The following is a 21,925-nucleotide window of genomic DNA, read 5'->3' as shown; positions in this document are numbered from 1 at the left end:
TTAGGCGCTCAGTATCAACACGAGGTGCCATTATATCAAAATACAGGAGAAACAATACATAAATGTGCCTGCACACACAACTACTTCACCTCAGCAAAGAAAAGGCCAGACTGAGTTGATTTTTTAATTTCACATGAAAATCAGGACACCCGTCTATAATAATGATACAATGTTTGCAAAAACGCACACGGACAGCACACGGATGCTCATCCATATGCACGTGTGCTGTCCGTATTGTGGTCTATGCTGCCGGTAAAATACGGACATGTCTACGTGTTTTGCACACGGACACACGGTCCGTGTGAAAACATGCACATGTGCAGAAACACATAGATTCTAATGTGTCTACGTGTGTCAGTGTCTCCGGTACGTGAGAAAACTGTCACTACACGTACCGGAGACAATGACGTGTGAAAGAGGCCTTACGGGGAAGTGATCATTCACAGATCTAACAGAGTTCTTACTAATGTAAAGCACAACACTCCTTCCCAGAGCCATAACTTTTTTATTTTTACATCAATATGGCCTTATTTTTTGCGGGACGAGTTGTACTTTTAAACGACACCATTGGTCGTATACTAGAAAACGGGAAAAAATTTCCAAGTTTTGTTTGGCTTTTTTGCTAGGTTCACTAAATGCTAAAACTGACCTGCCATTATGATTCTCCAGGTCATTACGAGTTCATAGATACCAAACATGTCTAGGTTCTTTTTTATCTAAGTTGTAAAAAAAAATTCCAAACTATGCTAAAAAAAAAGAAAATTGTGTAATTTTCCGATACTTGTAGCATCTCTATTTTTCGTTATCTTGGGTCAGGTGAGGGCTTATTTTTTTGCGTGCAGAGCTGACATTTTTATTGATACCACTTTTGTGCAGATACGTTCTTTTGATCACCCGTTATTGCATTTTAATGCAATGTTGCGGCGACCAAAAAAAGTAATTCTGGCATTTCAAATTTTTTTCTCGCTACCCCATTTAGCGATCAGGTTAATCCTTTTTTTATTGATAGATTGAGCGATTCTGAACAAAACAGCTGACATGTCCCGGCTTTGATGCGGGCTCACCGCCGGAGCCCGCATCAAAGCAAGGGATCTGACGTCGGACGTACTATCCCATACGAGGTCAGAAAGGGGTTAAGTGATCAATATCCCATCTTCATGGTAATCAAGTAGCAGTTCATTGATGACAAAATAGAAAAGTAACTACAAGTTCTTACAATGCTACCATGCTGATGAAACAAGGTGCTGTAGTTCTCAAAATATAAGACGCAGGAAGAGTAAACACCCTAAAATGTTGTTACTTTTGGGTAAAAACTGGCAAATAGAACCAGCAGTAACTTTTCATATTTTAATGTGCTATTCGTCACTTCCTACATGAGGATATGGCAGAAGAAGTGCTGTAAACCTTCACTATAAATCTCAATTTGAGAAGGGCCCACAAGTTCTCAATAGGGTTTAGGTCAGGTGAAGAATGAGGCCATGTTATTATTGTTTAATCTTTAAACGGAACCTGTCACCATCAAAGAACAGGATGCAGTAACGGTTGGAGGCAGAGCAAGGGTTAACGGAGGGATTTAATATAACAGCGCTACTCCACGCAGGGAGAGGGTATATGGTAGATAGGATAATGAAACTGAATATGATAAACTTAGGGGCAACAGGTGTGTAGTTAGGGGAGAGTTCAAAGGAACTTATCGATCCAGCGTTGATGAGGAGCAGTCTCTGAGATGATGGCGCTGGCGTCCCGGCCTGGACGCTTGGAGTATCCGGTGTCGTCCTAGTACAGAAGGGGTCTCGGATTACGATGCCGTCGGTGGTCCTGGGATGTCTGTCACAGGTACTGGGTCCAGAAGGAGATCCGTTAGAAGGGAAACAGTCCTTTCTTTTAAGCGTCGACACAGCACGGGAATATGCGGGAGCGGGTAAGTCAGGCAGCCTCACTCTGACTGCGACCTGGTCGTTCCATCTGGAAAAGTGCCCTCTGCGGTCTGGTCGTAAGGAGGAATCACTCACGCTCAGTGGTGTCATGGGAGTCAGCACTGTCAGCGATCTCTGGAAGCGTCTCCGCCTGAAGTCTCCTGTAAGCTTACATAGGCCACTCTGGCTTGGGCCTACGTTTTCCTGACTGTGCATCGCAGAAGAACTTACACCCAGCCCCTGCGCACTAACTTCCCACCACTACTGACTCTGCTCCCTCACACTGTCACCCTTTTATGCTCTCCATGCACCCTGGTTGCAAGTTCAAAGGTCTGTCCGGAGAATTAAACTCTCCCCCCTGCAACTCGGGTGACAGCACCGGTAGTTCCGGACTAGTCCCAGAGAAGGCACCTCGAGGCCGACTCTCTTCCTTACACAGTCATGCTCTGAGTGTACAGAGCAGCGTCTGTAACCGCACCCCTGGCATGAACTAACACTGGCTCTGCATTGAGGTCAGCTGTCAGTCAGGGCCAGGGGTGCGGTTACAGCCGCCGCTCTGTCTGTATACTAAAAGTGGTTACTCAACCAGCGCCACCACTGCTCCCATGACTGAAACCGAATTCTGCCGAGCAGAATAAAGTTAATATTTTCCCCACAACGTTCAGCTACGTGCCAGCATCAGGCAGGTTTGTAACGCTGGTTATTAATTACACAGGTCTGCAAAAAAAAATTTTTTCAAGAGCTGTTTTGGTTATTCTACGTAATCTTTATGTTTTTAAGTGCGCTGAATCCGAAAATGACCTCCGTTTTGTCATAGGACATCACGTTTTCTGACAATTTAAGTAACTATGTTAAATGCCTCAAAATAAATGAAAATAGACTCATTATTTTTTTATTACAAATGTTTCATGAAAATCATTTTTTAACTGCAATGAGCTCACTAACACTCACTAAAATTGATTCTTCTTCCCTGTGAGGCTTCTCTTGGTACATTTACGCTTGTGAGTAGCATCTGGAATGTCTGTCTGAAGCGTCCAACAGTAGTCTGCCATCATTGTAATGCTCCATCTTCCCTGGTATCTTCTTTCCATCTCTTTAATGTCCTGGTGGAATCGTTCACCTTGCTCTTCACTCACAGGTCCCAAATTTTCAGGAAAGTTGTCAAGGTGGGAATGGAGGAAATGCACTTTCAAACTCATCAGGCAACCTAAACCTTGAAATGCTTTCAGCATTCGTCCGACGATTTTTTTGTAGTCAGGGTCTTAGTTAATGCCTAAAAATTTCTCTACGACCTCTTTAAATGCAAACCACCCTTCTTTTTGAGGATGCGTCATGGTATTGATAAGCTCTTGATCAGCTATAAGCTTTCTAATGTCTGGTCCGACGAACACACCTTCCTTCAATTTGGCCTCCGATAGGCCTGGAAACTTGGTGACCAAGTATTTGAAGCATTCTCCATCTTTTGGAAGTGATTTTACGAATTGCTTCATCAATCCCAATTTTATGTGGAGAGGTGGTAGAACTTTATGGGGAGGAACCAAAGTTTCTCGGAGGACATTTTTTTCCCCACCTGTGAGCATCCTTGGCTGCCAATTCTTCTTGATCCCGTGATTTTGTCGGTCTAGACTGTCCCATAGACACAGAAAACAAGGGTATTTGGTATACCCAGCTTGTTGCCCGAGCAGCTTGCACAAGACTTTCAAATCCCCGCACACTTGCCAACCATGGTCTTCATATTTAAGTTTACGAAGAACCAATTCCAAGTTCTCGTAAGTTTCCTTGAGGTGTACAGAATGACCTACAGGGATGGAAGCATAAAAACTGCCGCTGTGGAGTAAAACTGCTTTGAGACTTCTTTTTGAAGAATATATAAAAAGACGCCATTGCGCTGAATCATATTGGATTTTGAATTGACCCATCAAACCTTCGACATCGATGCAATAAACCAACTTATCTTCCTGGGCAAAGTAAGGAACGAACTTGTTTTCACGATGTCTGAACCATGAAAAAGACACTCCTGGCAACAATAAATTCTTGCTTCTGAGCTTTGATCCGAGTAACTCAGCGGCATCTTTGGGAAAATTCATGTCTCTTACCAAATCATTCATCTCCTCTTGGGAAAACAATTTTGGTCTTGTATCATCTTCAAAGTCAGAACTTGATTCATCATCTGGTTCAGGTATGACGCCACCTTCATCGGAGCTAGTTATCTCTTCCAAGGTAGCAGGGGCCTTGGGTACTGGTATATCTGTGCCATGGGGGATGGGACGAATTGCTGAGTGAATATTGGGGTATGAAATGGAATGCTTCCATTTTGAATTATACCCTTTCACATCGCATGAACAAAAGTAACAATTGTCACTATGGTTCTTTTGCTCTCGCCATACCATAGGAATCCCATAACGGAAAGCTTTTTTCTTACCCTTGAACCAATTTCAGAGGTCCTCAACACACCGTTTGCACACTTTATGAGGCTCCCAAGCTTTATCTTGATCTCCAAGCTTTAGTCCCAAATAAGCGAAGAATACTTTTTTCACAAAGTTTGTAATATTCAGCTGTTGCTTCAACACTGTATATTCACCACAAATGTAACACAAACTGTCAGGCGAATTAATAGACTTCCGCTGAGCCATAATGCTAATTTTGGGAAACACGGTTGAATATGACGAGCTAACACGAACTGAGATGAAAAAGGGTGAACAGGCGAGAACCAAGATAAAACAATTGAATCAAGCCCGAGCATGTCAGAGCCTGCTCGTTCAGCTTGCAACATGTTGATGCTGGTTTCATTAGCTCACTCTGAAAGTTATTTTCTTTGAAAGTTATATTTTTTGGCATTGTATATCTTCAATGCATTGATGTGAATTAATTAATAGTAATTTTAACTTTCAAAACCCTATGATAAAAAAAATAAAAAAAATTGAGAAAAATATACTAAATTTGAAGAGATTTTTGCATTTTGTGGCAAATCCTGACGTCCAGGATTTTTTTCAATATTTTTTTCGTTTTCAGCACACCAAAATACATGGAAATTAGATGAAAATAATCAAACAGCTTTTTAGTCGCAGACCTGTGTTATAAGGGGACCCTATGCCATTTTTTTAGGGTCCTTCATTATTATAGCTAGTAAATGCTAAGTATACAGTTGTGAGCTGATATTAATAGCCTGGGATGATCCATGGTTATTACCCCTTCCCAGGCTATAAACATCTGCCCCCAACCATCAGCTTTCCCTCTGCTGGATAAGAAAATTGCATGGGACCCCACGCCATTCTTTTCAGAAAAATAATCTTTTATTAAATACATGTACAGTAAGCTGCACAAACTTTACTAATTTTATATTTCACTGACATCGATATATCTACCTATTCTATGTGTATTTACAGTATGTAATCCATCTCTTCTATCTTGTCAGCTCCTGGAGTAATTTTACAGTATACGGCAGATGAATTGCTGGCTTTTCTTCTATCTATGCAATATATATGTATATATATATATATATATATATATATATATATATATATATATATGTATATATATATATATATACACATATATATATATATAAAAATATATATATATATATATATATATATATATATATATATATATATATATATATAAAAGAACACAGCAGCACATGTATATGAATCTAGGCCATGTAAAAACACAAATATTCAATATGAATTATACTTCTCAAAAATATTTTTTTCACAAATTTTTGAAAAAAAATTTTTTTTTTCATAAAACTTACAGTAATAGATGAAATGAAGATTCTTAGCGCATAAAGTGGCCAATTCATGTGTGCCCATCAACCACAGCAAAGGTGATCTCCCTCTGATTGGTCCTACTCTACCATACATGCCACTTTTGGGCCACCAGCCTACAACTATGGACAAAACATGTAACCTAGATTCATATACATGTGCTGCTGTGTTCTTTTTTTATCTATATGATGCAGTTTGCAGCTTGCACGTGTTCACATTAGGAGTGCTGGTTGGATTTTTTTCTCTCTCTCTCTCTAGTTATTGGATGTGGCTGCATCCAGACTGATCTTGCACTCCTCCCATTGACCTTGCAGGTGGCGGTAATCAACTCTACCTGCCCATAAATTGTAGGTTTAGCCCAGAGTGACATGTTTTGTCCATAGTTGTAGGCTGGTGGCCCAAAAGTGGCATGTATGGTAGAGTAGGACCAATCAGAGGGAGATCACCTTTGCTGTGGTTGATGGGCACACATGAATTGGCCACTTTATGCGCTAAGAATCTTCATTTCATCTATTACTGTAAGTTTTATGAAAAAAAATTTTTTTTTGAAAAAATGTCTGAAAAAAAATATTTTAACAAGTATAATTCATATTGAATATTTGTCTGTGTTTTCACATGGCCTAGATTCATGTACATGTGCTGCTGTGTTCTTTTTTATCTATATGATGCAGTTTGCAGCTTGCACGTGTTCACATTAGGAGTGCTGGTTGTTTTTTTCTCTCTCTCTCTATTGTGAGGCAGTGACCCCTGTTACAGCTAGGGGTGCTGTTTGGGCTCCCCAGAATGCACAGATGTAGTGAGGCCAGGATGGAATATTGCAGTCGCAGGTGTAGCTGTGATTGCAATGGTGAAGCAGTGACCGATGTCACAGGTAGGGGTCGCTGTGTGTTCTCCAAAGGTTGTGCATGGAGACGTATGAAGTCCATAGGTGTGCATGGCAGTCACCGGCGTACCGGTGACTGCAATGCAGGTGAAATATAATAATAAATAAGGTTAGTCTTGGACATACTGTTTGTGGGGGTTTTGGGCCCCACCTGTTTTCAGTTGATTTGTGGGGGTGTTGGGCCCCACCTGTTTTCAGTTGATTTGTGGGGGTGTTGGGCCCCACCTGTTTTCAGTTGATTTGTGGGGGTGTTGGGCCCCACCTGTTTTCAGCTGATTTGTGGGGGTGTTGGGCCCCACCTGTTTTCAGCTGATTTGTGGGGTGTTGGGCCCCACCTGTTTCAGTTGATTTGTGGGGGTGTTGGGCCCCACCTGTTTTCAGCTGATTTGTGGGGGTGTTGGGCCCCACCTGTTTTCAGCTGATTTGTGGGGTGTTGGGCCCCACCTGTTTCCAGCTGACTTGTGGGGGTGATGAAAATTAGTTACTGCTCTAAGAAAATAAACCGAAGTTAAAAAATGAGTAGGGGTCTTTGGAAGCAGGGTGGGTAAGACTGGTTGTGTGGAGCCATGTAAAGCTTTCGCTGTGGTAGCCACAATTTGAAGCCAGTCGCCGCTGATAATGATGACAAATGTAGTGCTATCCACCAGCAGGGCCACACATAGCTACTTCCGGTCTCACTGCACAGGACTACACATCCCGGCATGCATTGCTGTGGATGGAGCGGCGGACAGTGATGACGTACGTGATTGAGCCGCGGCCTCGGCCTTGCAATTATTTGCTGTGTAACGTCTGGAGGCCGGGCTTAGCAGGGGGACTACCGGGGAAAGAAAGGAAGGTAGCGCAAGCATGGAGTACCTGATCGGCATCCGGGGCTGCGACTATGTGCTGGTGGCGGCAGATACTGTGTGCGCCAACAGCATCATCCAGATGAAGCACGGTGAGTGGCGGGGAGCCTGGTGTACCGGGGCTACGGCAGGAATGACGTCCCCGACCAGACAGTGGGTCCCGGCAGTGTGTCTGACCCTGGTGACATGGGAAGGAGCCCAGAGTGCAGCCCACAAGGGGAGAGCTCTCCAGGACCCCCGTGCACTCTGCTGGTACTGTGGCTCCATGGTATCAGAGCTGCTGGGGTTGGCACTTCCATCACAGAGGGTCTGCCTCTCATGCCATGTGGCTGCCCATGTGTCGGGGGGCTTATTTAGGTGGTGCGGTATAATGGTTCATCAGTGTGGACCACCCCAGACAGACGGGGCCGCACACCGATCCACCCCAAGAGACGTGTCCTCCGTGTTCACTTCACCCCAATGCATGGGGAGAGGGGAGTGAGCCGCTGTTAGACCCCTCTGGTGGCTGCCCATCTATCCTGCTTTCCACGGACATCAGCTGTTGGCCGGCCTTTATGCCCGGCTCACCTTGGGCATTTTTTCCCCTTTAATGGGAAAGGAATTAATAATTAGGCAACTCTGAAAGATTTCAGTAGAGTCGATGCAACGTGACCAGATCTTGTGACTCAATCTGCCCCCTCCAGTAATCCGTGGTCACAGGACGGGATTGTGAGACCCCCTCCTACCTGATGGCATGCCAGCGACATCATCATTGTGGCGTGATGCACGTGTGCCATTTTTCTGGGCTGGTAGTGAATAGTAGAGCCATGGATGCTCGCAGTTCTCAGGGCTCCCGTCTGACGGTCACACATTACTGACCGGGCCATAGGACCAGCTCCTGTGAATGGATATGCACCAACTCCAGCATTCAGTAATCCTTTTTTTAACACCAAATCTCACATCCTTTATGTTATAGTAGATACTTCTTTAAGGTCTTGGAAACTGTTGTTGTATCCATATTTAGGTGATGTGGATTATGTACACATCCATTAGCGCCATTTTTGTCCTAGCTTGTAGAGCCCTAAGCTGGCCTAACACATTAGATAGTGCGCGTTCAGATTGGTTATCTCCCCCCACCGCCATACACATGCACGCTCAGCTCCCCGGGGCATGCAGCTGTTCTCAGCAGCAAGAATGGAGGAATCCGCTGTCAGTCGTCTCTGTGTAAATATGTGCCAGACTCGTGTGTAAATCTAACTGCCTGGCTATAATCTCCCGACAGCAGTTTGGTTCCCCCAAATGATCAGCTCACCCTCCCGTAATCATCGGGCTCGGCTGATATAGATCTAGCATGTATTGCCAGCTTGAGGGTGTTTTCATGTAGGACTATTAAAAAACACATACAAATAAATGCAGGTTTTTGCCTCCACCTTTCTGCTTTTTCACATGTATATGGCATTGAAAATCCCACTGTCTAGACTGCATCATACATTGCTTTTTGGGGGTTGCTTTATATTTTTTTTTTTATACAAAAAAACTGTATCTTGGTCAGCAGGGCCTGTGGATAGATGTAGTGTATGCACTGACTGCTTTCCTGGCACATACATTGCACATGTGCTACAAACGCGTGAATAATCTCATGTACACAGGCTGTAATGGTGTCGGCGGTGGCACCTGACTACCAGGTGGGGAGCGTAGTTCAGAGGCAGACAGCTTGGGTTGTGGCTGGAGCAGTGACTCGCTGTCCAAATCTGTCACATCATGGTGTTAGTGTGAGTGGCTTCGAAATGAAAGTGAAAGAATCTAGAACTGTTCCTGGCTTCCTGCCTTGCCTTCACATCCGTCATTTGAAAAATCCCCAAACTTCCCCTCCTATTTACATAGTCCTTTTTATTGTATGCTTCTCCTACCTGTATGTTGAGACTACCCAGTGGCATACAAGACGCCAGGCATACATGCAGCTCGCTATATACCAGTGATTCTGCCATGGATGCATCGCACTATATCTGTACTGTGGGACTGTATAAGTAACTTTAGTATGTTTCCTTCAACAGATGCAGACAAAATGTTCAAGATGAGTGAGAAGATCCTCCTCCTGTGTGTGGGAGAGGCTGGCGACACCGTGCAGTTTGCAGAATACATTCAGAAGAATGTCCAGCTATACAAAATGAGGAACGGTAAGTTGGTGAACCGCAAATATTAGGAGTTGTGATGGAGAATAATGAATTTTGGTCAGTGATGTGACACATCGTACAGAGCCTCGTTGTATGAGTAGTCCCTACTGCCCGGCATGTAAAGTAAAGGTAGCTGGCCCGAGGCTAGCATGGCTTATAGTAGCAATCATGGCAGCCATAGGCGACGTTAGTTAACAGGTTTGAGCAGATTACGTAGATGACACTAGACCATTGTCATATACAGGAATTATTCTCTAAATCTACTGTGGTGGATTCACATTTAGGAAAAGCCTTCTATTAAACACGGCTAGCTGAGCCTGCAATCATTGGAGGGAATTACTTAGAATACACCAGAGTACAGGTGGAGGAAAATGGGAAAGCTTAAGAAGCCTAGGAGAATGAATGCATTTGTTGTATCTTTGTCTCTGTGCTCCAGAAAAAAATCCATCAGATGACCGGTGGCCCAAGTTCCTTCTACTAAGTCTCGTCCACCCTTTTTGAAAAGTGGAGAGAATGGGAAAAAAAGCTGCAACATTTTGCAAATTATTCCCTGCAAGAAACTGACTTAACTTTATAACTTGTTAGAAAAAACAAACATTTATTACCTATCCACAGAATAGTTAATACCTTTGCTAGGATTTCCCCATCGATCTTTAGAGCTGTGTCAATTGATCACGGCACCACTACTCCATTCATTGTCTACAGGGCTGGTGGAGAGAGCGCCACGTCCGGTAATCGTGTAGACGATGAATGCAGTGGAGTGCTACAGAGGCCTGTGTTGTATAGGTGCGCTTGCTCCACTTCCACTCCATTCATTGGTAATGGGACTGACGGAGAAAGCAGACTATTGAAGATGGGACTCTGCAGAGTGGGGTCATTACTAGACACATAAAACATGTTTTCTTTCTGTTTTTAGGCTATGAATTGTCTCCCTCAGCAGCTGCAAACTTCACTCGTAGAAACCTAGCTGACTATCTGAGAAGTAGGGTGAGTTATTAAAGGTAGTGTGACATGTCTGAGTGTCTCGGTACATTCTAAAATTGGTAAATGTGTTAAAGGCTTTTTGAAAAACCTTTGAGCTGCCACAAAACCTTATAAGTACGCCCATATAACAAACTTATTTCATAGGTTCTGGCATGACTGGCGCCTAATGAATGTTTTGTGAGTGTATATGGTTCACGTAGTGAGTAGTCGCTGGGGTACATTGTACTTTCCTGTATTTTCCGTCTCCCCTCCATAGGCAGGCTGCTGTATAAGCACAGCGTGCCTCTCGTATGCCCTCTCCCCAGTGTTCTCTTGCTACAGTGACATGTTATTGTGATGCTCTCGTGACCTCATGAAACAGATGGTGCAGGTAAAGCTGTGATTTTTAAATATCCTGTCTCCCAAGTGCTGAAATCCATTTGCTACACACACCGAAAGTTAATATTGCTAACGAGGGTAATTGAACACGCGTTTTGGCAAACACATTTAGCAGGATGTGACATGGTGCCACGTTCCATCTCCTCGCCTTTATTCATAGTCAGGGCCACCCTCCCCCTGCCCCCTTAGAAGCTCTGCTTTGCCCTCCGCTCTCCACGATGCCCACTCTCACCCCACCTGCTCCAGATGGGCAACTCAGTAGGGGGACACTGGCAGAGGCAGATGTGTTTGCGTGCCGGAGATGCAGGTTTTTGCCACTGCAGATGGTGATGCCTGGGAGGGAGTGGGGTGTGTAAACTATTGTTCATGGATCCTGCTTGTTAAGTCTATCCACTCACTGACACAGCACAATGTAGCTGCGTACAGCACAGAGAACTCTCCTCGCTACACAAGTATGTAACCACATCATTGGCAGATAAGCTTATAGTGTAATCGGTGTCACGGGATAGTGTAACTGGGCCTCTGAAATGATCGTGTCTTTGTATAAGTCTGGCTAAAATATGTGTATCTGTTTATCTTCTGGCGTCTCAACATTTGGTGCAAGTGGTATCTGCTCAAAAATGACTTTGCCTGTTTCTTAATATTTTGGGACACTTGGTAAACAGGGCAAAACCATAGCAGGAAACTTCGCCCAGCTCATGGCTGCCATAGATTTAGACTTCCACTGCACCCATAGGCCAAAGATGACCAAGAGGCATGCACACCTAGCTCTTGCAGGCTTTTGGTTTGACTGTGTATGAAACAGAGTTTTAGATAGATCACAGTTGTTCCTGGCCATCATCTTGCGTACAGGAGTAGAATGGCGGTATTGCCCACACAATACACTGTGTTGGCTCGTTCTCATTGAGCTTGGTTCTAGCTCCTACCACAAATGTTTCTCTAGCCAATGCTGACACAGTTGCAGGATCGCAGGTGTAAATTCCCCAGCCCGTACGTCTCTCTGGGGGATCTGAGACAGCGTTGCTATCTCACTCCTCGGCAAAGACGCGCTAAGCAGCGAGGACCCGCTGAGCGCAGAGGAATCATCAGATCAGCAGAATACACCGGAGCTCAGACTTTCAGGTGTACTTATCTAAATTTCAGAGCTCCTAAAATAAGCAGTGTACAATGCGAGTGATGGTTTAATTATTGGCCGCACTTATCTGCATAATTACAATAGGCAATGGAGTGGAAACCATTCTTTTTTGTGGGAATGAACAAGTTTGTCAAGGTGCTCTTCTACAAAGTGTAATTTAATGCTGGGTACTGCAGTGGGCACGTTGTGTCTTAGTGCTGTCACCTTTGGTGCCTGCTGCATGCCACTTCCTAGAGATTGTCAGTGACAGACGCTGTTCTGCACCATTGACCCATAGCATTACGGAAATTATGGGCAGGCTGTCGACGCTAGCCTATCTTCTGCTATCTCTAAAGTAAGTGATCGGCTTGGCCAAGCTAGTAATGGGGGAGATAAAGGAATGTCTGTGGCAGTGACTCCTTCATCTACCCTGAAAAACAAGAGGATCGGGCATTCCACCTGCCTGTATCGTCTCTCCCCGGCATCATCTAACATGGAAGATCCAGGAGGTCCTCCTGTACACGTCAGATTGTTGCCTGGTCCTGCTGACTTTAATCCATGGCTAGAGCTTTACCACTACATGTCGCTTTGCAACATTACATTTAATGACTTTCTATATAGTTTCCAAATGAGTTTTGGTTTTCTGTCGCTGTTCTCGTCATATGCAACTGTGTTGCCGTAGACTTCAATGCAAGTGATCTGCGATTGCTACTTCTGTGACTTCTCTGCAATTTTTCCTCTTTATTTTTACAACAAAATCAAAGCGACACTTTACACAGATGTTCTAGCTGTGCCCCCTTTCTGAGGAACACGTGTATCCGCGGTTTAATATGTATGGAGGTCTAAAGAACTATATTATTCAATTGCCTCTTAAGACGCCATACACATTAGATGGCTGTCGGCAAGGAGCCATCTTAGATGCCTCTCCCATACACTGGACCACACTTTATTTCGAGCTCTCCTGTGTTCACTGTATGAAAACTATTTGCAGACATTTCTAGTGGTGGCTTATCTTTGGGAGAGCGTTGGCAGTCTGAAATCGGACATGACCAATAGACCTCTCCTGCAACAATCTGTTCTCCGGGACCCCTATACACATTAAACTGTTGTCTGAACCCCTCGGTATCAGTGGGTTTGGCTGATGTCAGTCTAATGTGGCTGGGGGGTCTTTAGGTCAGGTTGTATGTATAATATATATCCATCAGGATAGCTGTCTGGGGCTGATCTTTTATTTCTCCATCTTCTGCACTTACCATTTAATAATGTTTCTGTTCATTGAATTTAGCATGATTTATGGAACTTGTTCATTTTTCTAATAATGAGATGCCATGTATTTTTTGTGTTGCCTCTACGCTATCTGCATATGCAGAAAGCACCCTGAAACACGATGCATTTTACATTGTATTAGCAATGAGGCGGGATGTGCCAACTTTTGACCTGGGTTGAATATCGTTATTGTGACTGCGCCCGCCCTTGTGTCACTCGCCCTGCGCTCGCTTCCTGCTGTGCTGGTTTCTTCCTGTTCTCTTTCCCCGCCTTTGTTACTGTTATTTTGCCTTCCGCCAGATGTCTCACCGCTGTCAATCACCACCCCTGTGCCGTCTCACCGTACGGTATGTCTTAGTGTGTCTTGTCACCACGGCACCCCTGGAGCTGAGGAGTCTGAGGAATCTCACGCTCTGCTAAATCCCAAATGCAGCTTATTGTTTTAGAGCAAATCATGGCTTGTTTATATTGTATTCTCAATCTCGGGGTGATTTCCAGAGGTCTATTAAACGTGGCCTGTTTCTCCCTGTTTTGGAGAATTTGTACCCTACGGTTGACGACTGCATTGGCCTGATGTGTAGTACGTGCATTACAATAAGATTTAAAAAGCTAAGCTGAAAAACTGCAAAGGAATCTCCCCCAAATTATATCCATTCGATACACCGTTTCCTAAGGGGTCAGCAACCTATTGCTCCAACTCTTCCTGGTTTAGAATGGGTAAAACTCACAGCTCATCCCTTGTGCCGGAGCGTGTCAAGAGGAAGTCTGACATGGTAACTGGCACAGATGTATTGGTTTAATTAAAACTGCCTCACACCCTTTTATTTATGCCTGAGCTTCTCACACATGCAGAAAGCTGGCATCTTGAGAGTCGCACAATCCTTTAGCGAGACATCTCCTGCACCGCTCTTTAAACACTGAGAGATTTCCCCCTCCTCCCTATTCCTCCTCCTGTTAATTGTGACTGCGTCTCGGATGTGTAGGCATAAATAAATGTTAGAGCGGCTAATTAAATTAAAGTATCTGTGGAGCAGTGGCTAGAACTGCACACAATCCATGGCTGGCCTGGCTACTGGGGGCATCAACCAACACTCAGAGCCTTGTATTGTCGGCTTTCTCAGATTCATGTTCTTGTTTCACATTATTTTTTTTTTAATTCGGCCATTTCAAAAGTTCTGCCATTATAACGGCCCTCGATGACCTTGTATCGGGCTAACCCCTGGGCAGATTCCTGGGGACCACAGGGCTTGAGCCAGCAGCTGTATTTTGCCGGCCCATTAATCTCTTCTTGCTCTGTGAGCGCACGAGGTGTTAATCTTTCATTGCACGCTCCTCGGCATTCAGTAGTTAGGTCCTGACACCAGTGCCATCGTCAGGATGTACTTAGTGGGCGGAGTTAGCACGTAATTTGTACGGCCCCCGAAGAATCATATAAATATGCAAATGCGTCTTGGCAGAAAAAATATTCCTCACCTGTGACTTACAGGAAAGGGGCTCAAATACAGCTAAAATAAATTGCCAATCTTTTCATTAGTTTGACAGACCTGGCCTGTTCATCAGTTACATGGCTGGCCCTCACTCTGACCCTGTTCCTGCGGTGTCGGCACTCTCTCCCCCGGGGCTTCCGTGCTGCTGTTGTGACGCCAGTGCCCAGTCAGCACTGACGTCATTGTCCCCCGCATTCGGACAAATCGAACATGAAAAGGAAGTCCTGGCTGCAGCTGATCTTGGACTTCTTCTTCATGCTCAATTTGACAGGAGACGAGGACAGTGACTCTGGCGCTGATTGGGAGCCAGTGTCACAATAACAGCACGGGAGCCCCTGGACAGCAAGTGCCAGCACGGGAGGCGAGTATAAGCGTTATTTTATGGGGGCCATGAGGGGTATGACAAAAAGGTGTCCAAGTACTTTAAAGAAGCACTCCCATCAAAATGTTTATCCTGTTAATATTGCAGTCATCATATTATATTGCACTATGTACTTACAGTTGCTCATTTGGCCCTTCTCTACCCAATTAAAGGGAACCTGTGAGGTCCTCCATGCCCTGTAACCCAGCAATATTCACTTATGTATCAGTAAATTCCCTGCCAAACCATCCCTGTGTAAGGTTTTTAGGTAAAAATTAGGTTTTAAAAAAATAATTTACTGTATATTGTCCCCATTTGCTCAATTTTCAAACTTTGAATTTTTTATGCCCTTAAACCAGCGTTATACCACACATAGCTAATAAATAACACTTCCCACATATCTACTTTACATCAGCATCATTTTTGAATTTTTTGGAAGTTAGAAGGGTTTAAAAGTTGATCAACAATTTCTAATTTTTCCAACAAAATTTACAAAACCATTTTTTTTTATTTAGGGACCACATCCCAGTTGAAGTGAATTTGAGAGGCGTATGTGACAGGAGCTACCCAAAAGTGACAATTTTAAAAACTCCACCCCTCAAAGTGCTCAAAACCAGATTCAAGAAGTTTATTAACTCTTTAGGTGCTTCACAGAAATTAAAGCAGTGTGTAAAGAAAAATCGAAAATTTTTCCACCAAAAAAATGTTGCTTCAGCCCCAAACAATTTGTGGTGCAATTTCTCCCGAGTACGCTGATACCCCAATATGTGGTGGAAAACTAGTGTTTGCTCACAGGGTTTGGAAGGGAAGGAGCACCATTTTGACTTTTGGAGCACAAAATTGGCTGGAATAGATGGATTCCATGTTATGTTTGCAGAGCCCTTGATGTGTCTAAACAGTGGAAACACCCCACAAGTAACTTATCTAGAGGTGTGTTGCACACCTTTCACCCACAGGTCCTTCACAGAATTTTATAAACTTGCGTCGTGAAAATGGAAAGAAAGAGTGTGAAGAAAGACCACTAAAAGGATGTTTTAGGCCCCCCTCTCATAGGTGACTCATTTTATAAACTACACCTATTAATGAATTCATCTAGGAGTGCAGTGATCATATTGGCACCATGGCTGTGTCACAGAAGTTTATACCATTGTGGGTCATTCCATATCAAGTGATCCAAATATGAATATTTTTTTTACCTGACGTCTTTAGATTTTTTTTATTTTTTGTTTTTATGAAGTACAACTTTAGTTAATTACAAATTAAAAGTTTAGAATTTTTTTCTTCATCAGTTAATTTTTTACAGATTTTTAAAGTTTTAAAAAAGCGCTGATTTTGGCCTGGTATGGCTTTACATTTTTTATCATATCTCGGGCTATGATTAAGATATAGAGGTGGGAGAGGCATCATTTTTCTCAGAACGGTACCGGCTTTCATTTGATATGTCACAAGACTATGTTTCTTTATATTTTGTTTTGGTGAAATCAAATTAAACATTTTGATGCGCAATTCTGAAAAAAACGTATGTTTTAAAATTGTGAAAACATGCATGTGTTTTATGTGTGTCCTTGTTTATATTTGTACAGGGATTCAACTTGGGACCTATCAAATTTGTATTTTTTTTTTAAGCCTTGAATCATCTGATTTTATGTTTGTGTGAGTTTCTTCCCTTTTTCTTTTGAAATTACAACTTATTGCATTCAGCATTTATATGTAACAATAAAGAAACGCAAAAAACAAATACCATAGTGCCAGAATAAATACATCTTAATCATCATAACAACTGGCTCAGCATTTTCAACCTGAATTCATTGAACAAGCCAAAAGAAAAAACGTGATCACATCCTCAAGTGTGGTTTTCTAAATACAGTCTCATCCTGATTATATGTTAAAAACAAGATTAAAAGAACCAATATTTTTACCACCCATTTATACATGGAACAATTTTTTTTTCTACTATATCACTAAACATGTCATTTCTGAAGTGTTTAAGAAGAATAGTCCAGTAGTTAAATCCTCGTACTATAAAATATGAACTAATCAAACAATTAATAGTAGGTTGTTACACTGGCCTTCTATCACCAATGTGTCCCTTCTAGTGTGAAATGTCATCTTGTCCATAAGCGCTTACTAGCAATGGCCGTTTCCTTCTGTGTCAGAGTATGTGCGGCTGTCATGGTGCTCGGCTCCACCTGAGTTATATCTGATTTTTGTTCACTTTTACAATGTCTGATTTTCTTGGATACACAAAGGACGGCGCTGGGCCAGAAGGTGCAGAAAAGTCCTTTCTACGTCTTCATTTTCACAATCTTTGGAGAGTCCAGTAGCCGCCAGCACCGATCATATTCACAGGTCACATAGCCAGTTGTGCCATCCATTGCTGATCTTGTGCCGCCTTCTACCACGTCATGGACGTCACTGTCTTTATTTCCACTACATGGAATGACAGTCCGGTATTGCTGAGTCCCTGTGATGGGTTCTGCTTCCTGTAACCGATGTTATAACAAACTCTCCTCCTCTTCGTAGTCCTGGTTTGTACAATACATGAACTGGATGTTAAGAGTATTTTTCTCCCTCCATTTGAGGAGTTGCCTGGGTGATAAGATTTGGTGTGAATACGGTCTGTGGAGGCTGGAGCTGCCGGCCTGTCATCTGCTCTGCAGTCACCGTCTACCCCTGGTCATTCTCCGCCCCAACACTAAATCTAGACCCCACACTGTTAGACCACAGGCTGAACAGATCTGAAATCAAGATTTTTGAACTGACACTGTAATAGTTTTATTTTTTAAAATATGATCCCATCACGATCCCAGCTTGTATTTTGGTGCAGAAGTGGCTAGGAGCATAACAGGCACATGTGCAGTTTTTGAAATATTTAAATTAAACGTTTTTTTCGGAAATGGTTTTAAAGTTTTGCGCTTGCGTTCGCATAGGTAAATTATTATCAAAGATACTCTTGTGACATATCTGGTGAAAGCATGTACAGTTCTGAGTAAAATGGTGTTTATTTTGTTTCTCTATCTCTTTTCTAGCCTGAGTTATGGGGAGAAATGTAAGGGCAGGCAACACCGAAATTCGCACTTTTTCCGAACTTTGAAAATCAATAAAAAATAAAAAAAAATATCTAGAATTTTTTTTTCTTCACATTTTGCATTCTCTGACAAACTATTACCAAATACCAAAATCTCAAAAGAATTAAAAATATAGTGGTAAAAATCATTGGTTCACTTGACATGGAATGACCCTTGTGTGAAAAATAAAAATTGTTTTTACCACATAAGTCTTGTTTTTAGCCCCAAATTTTACATTTTCACACAGGGACATGGTTAAAAATAGCGCCATAATTTGTCACACAATTTCTTCTGAACCTGACAATACACCATATGTGGCTGTACAGCCGCACGGCCAGACTTAGAAGGGACGTAGCGCTATTTGACTCTTGGAAAACAAATTATTGTAGACTAGTTTGCGGACTCCATATTCGGAGCCCCTAAGTGCCAGAAGAGCAGAATCCCCCCTCAAGTAACCCCATTTTGGAAATTACACCTCTCTAAGAATTTATCTATAGCTGTAGTGATCATTTCAACTCCATGGATGTTTTCCAGGAACAAGCAGCAGTGGATGTTACTGAGTGAAAATTGCAACATACCATTGTAGTGACCAGTACGTTGTGCCCAGTTCATGCTTCTGCAAATATGGACCCGTAAATTAAGCGGGTTCTCATCATTACAGAAATGCCAAACGTGAACGCTAACTGTGGTTTAGACACACCGTTGTACTCGGAAGGAAGGGGCTATTAGAAATGGGAGCTCACAATTTGCTGCATTTTTAGTTTTTTGGGTTTTTTTTGCTTTTACCGAGCCTTTGTACTACCAGTAATTTGGAAGCCTCCTATATTTCTGTTAATAGATGACAGACCTGAGTGGGGACTTGTTTTTTTGTGGACTGAGTTGAAGTTTTTTGTTGTGTAAAATGTTCCTAATATTTTGGATCACATTTATCCAGCGTTCTACGCTGAGCACTTACTTTGGGATTTCCATCTAAGTTTGAGTGATATGATTCAGGTGAAACCCACGAGGGAGACACTCAGTATACTGACTCTGGACTCCGTCTGGCCTCTGTTCTGCGGTGTCCTTCTTTTCAGAGGTGCACAAAACTGTGGCCAACTGCACTTTTGTGCTCGCCTAAAAAGACGGACACAGCCAGATCACAGGTCCTATGGCGCACACTGTCTTAATCTGCGTCATTATATGAAATCTTCCACTGGGGGTTCCATCCGAATCACATATTTCAGAGATTTACATATAACCCCCGTTATGATGCGACACTTGGCTGATATTTGTAGATTAGGAATGGCCCATTAATCATAGGCTTTTTTAGCCTTTTAAATACAACCCCTAGCAAAAATTATGGAATCACCGGCCTTGGAGGATGTTCATTCAGTTGTTTAATTTTCTAGAAAAAGGCAGATCACGGACATGGCACAAAACTAAAGCCTAATGAAGAAGGCCGTCTGCCTTCGAAACGCATTGGTTAGGTCATTCCTCTTGGCTCCAACGCCGCTCCGTACCTTTTGTGAGGTCACAGTTCAGGCACGCGCGAGCAGGCGCCGGCAGCCATCTCCTCCCAGCGGTAGCCAGGGACGCCTTCGGCCGGGGCTCCCTAGGTGTCGCGGCAGCTGCCATACGCCTCCCCGCCTTCTCTCTCCCGCTTACTCCGCAGCAGCAAGCACTGACTCCGGATCTTTTCTTTCCCCCTCCGCATATCCACGCCGACCGGACACACCTCCCGGAGGCATCGTAACACCAAGACTACACGTGCACCACCAACGGGGTAAGCACCGACCTGCAGTGCAGTGTTATGCGTACATTTTTGTCACTGTATTAAGGGGAACTCATTACTATTATCATTATCTACTTGCAGTGCTCGGTTGCTGGTATACACCTTCCAGCACCACCTAGTATTTAACCCCTAAGCACGGTATCATACTTTCTTTTGGTACTATATTACTTATCTCCAGGATAGGCACAGATCCTGTTAGTGATCCCAGCAGCTAGGGGTATATTTTGCGTCCCTTATTCTCCCTTGCATCGGGCACGTGCCCACATTGAGGTGAGCGCCAGTGTGTTTTCTCTCTTCTACAAAACTAAAGTAATTTCAAATGGCAACTTTCTGGCTTTAAGAAACACTAAAAGAAATCAAGAACAAAAAATGTGGTAGTCAGTAATGGTTACTTTTTTTAACCAAGCATAGGGGAAAAATTATGGAATCACTCAATTCTGAGGAAACAATTATGGAATCACCCTGTAAATTTTCATACCCAAAAATAACACCTGCATCAAATTAGATCTGCTCGTTAGTCTGCATCTAAAAAGGAGTGATCACACCTTGGAGAGCTGTTGCACCAAGTGGACTGACATGAATCATGGCTCCAACATGAGAGATGTCAATTCAAAAAAGGAGAGGATTATCAAACTCTTAAAAGAGGGTAAATCATCAGGCAATGTTGCAAAAGATGTTGGTTGTTCAATCAGCTGTGTCTAAAATCTGGACCAAATACAAACAACATGGGAAGGTTGTTAAAAGCAAACATACTGGTAGACCAACGAAGACCGTCAAGACCGGAAACTTCAAGCAATATGTCTCCAAAACAGGAAATGCATAACAAAACCAATGAGGAACGAATGGGTGGAAACTGGAGTCAACGTCTGTGACCGAACTGTAAGAAACCGCCTAAAGCAAATGGGATTTACATACAGAAAAGCTAAACGAAAGCCATCATTAACACCTAAACAGAAAAAAACAAGGTTACAATGGGCTAAGGAAAAGCAATCGTGGACTGTGGATGACTGGATGAAAGTCATATTCAGTGATGAATCGCGAATCTGCATTGGGCAAGGTGATGATGCTGGAACTTTTGTTTGGTGCCGTTCCAATGAGATTTATAAAGATGACTGCTTGAAGAGAACATGCAAATTTCCAGTCATTGATGATATGGGGCTGCATGTCAGGTAACGGGCACTGGGGAGATGGCTGTCATTACATATTCAATAAATGCACAAGTTTATGTTGATATTTTGGACACTTTTCTTATCCCAATTGAAAAGGATGTTTGGGGATGATGAAATCATTTTTCAAGAAGACAATGCATCCTGCCATAGAGCAAAAACTGTGAAAACATTCCTTGAAAAAAGACACATAAGGTCAATGTCATGGCCTGCAAATAGTCCGGATCTCAATCCAATTGAAAATCTTTGGTGGAAGTTGAAGAAAATGGTCCATGACAAGGCTCCAACCTGCAAAGCTGATCTGGCAACAGTAATCAGAGAAAGTTGGAGCCAGATTGATGAAGAGTACTATTTGACACTCATTAAGTCCATGCCTCAGAGACTGCAATCTCTTATAAAAGCCAGAGGTGGTGCAACAAAATACTAGTGATGTTTTGGAGTGTTTTTTTGTTTTGTTTTGTTTTGTTTTTTCATGATTCCATAATTTTCCCCCTATGCTTGGTTAAAAAAAATAACCATAATAATAATAATTTTATTTATATAGCGCCAACATATTTCGCAGCGCTTTACAAATTATAGAGGGCACTTGTACAGACAATAGACATTACAGCATAACAGAAATCACAGTTCAAAACAGATACCAGGAGGAATGAGGGCCCTGCTCGCAAGCTTACAAACTATGAGGAAAAGGGGAGACACGAGAGGTGGATGGTAACAATCGCATTAGTTATTTGGACCAGCCATAGTGTAAGGCTCGGGTGTTCAT

At 42.9% G+C, this 21,925-nt stretch overlaps 1 protein-coding gene across 1 annotated transcript in view; it reads left to right on the top strand.

Annotated features, from left to right (window-relative positions):
• The first annotated feature begins 7,303 nt into the window (after nucleotides 1–7,303).
• The window catches only part of PSMB2 (proteasome 20S subunit beta 2), a 44,917-nt gene continuing 30,295 nt past the window's right edge, over nucleotides 7,304–21,925 (top strand). Inside the window, exons 1-3 of the mRNA XM_077295809.1 lie at nucleotides 7,304–7,503; nucleotides 9,445–9,567; nucleotides 10,481–10,551. Of these exons, the coding sequence (XP_077151924.1) occupies nucleotides 7,413–7,503; nucleotides 9,445–9,567; nucleotides 10,481–10,551 (285 nt within the window). The 5' untranslated portion in view covers nucleotides 7,304–7,412. The remainder of the gene's footprint in view (nucleotides 7,504–9,444; nucleotides 9,568–10,480; nucleotides 10,552–21,925) is intronic.

The sequence above is a fragment of the Ranitomeya variabilis genome, chromosome 3 (genome assembly GCF_051348905.1).
Source record: "Ranitomeya variabilis isolate aRanVar5 chromosome 3, aRanVar5.hap1, whole genome shotgun sequence".
Taxonomy (NCBI): Eukaryota; Metazoa; Chordata; class Amphibia; order Anura; family Dendrobatidae; genus Ranitomeya; species Ranitomeya variabilis.
The sequence above is the reverse complement of the archived record's forward strand: the minus strand, read 5'-3'. Positions and strand labels throughout refer to the sequence as shown.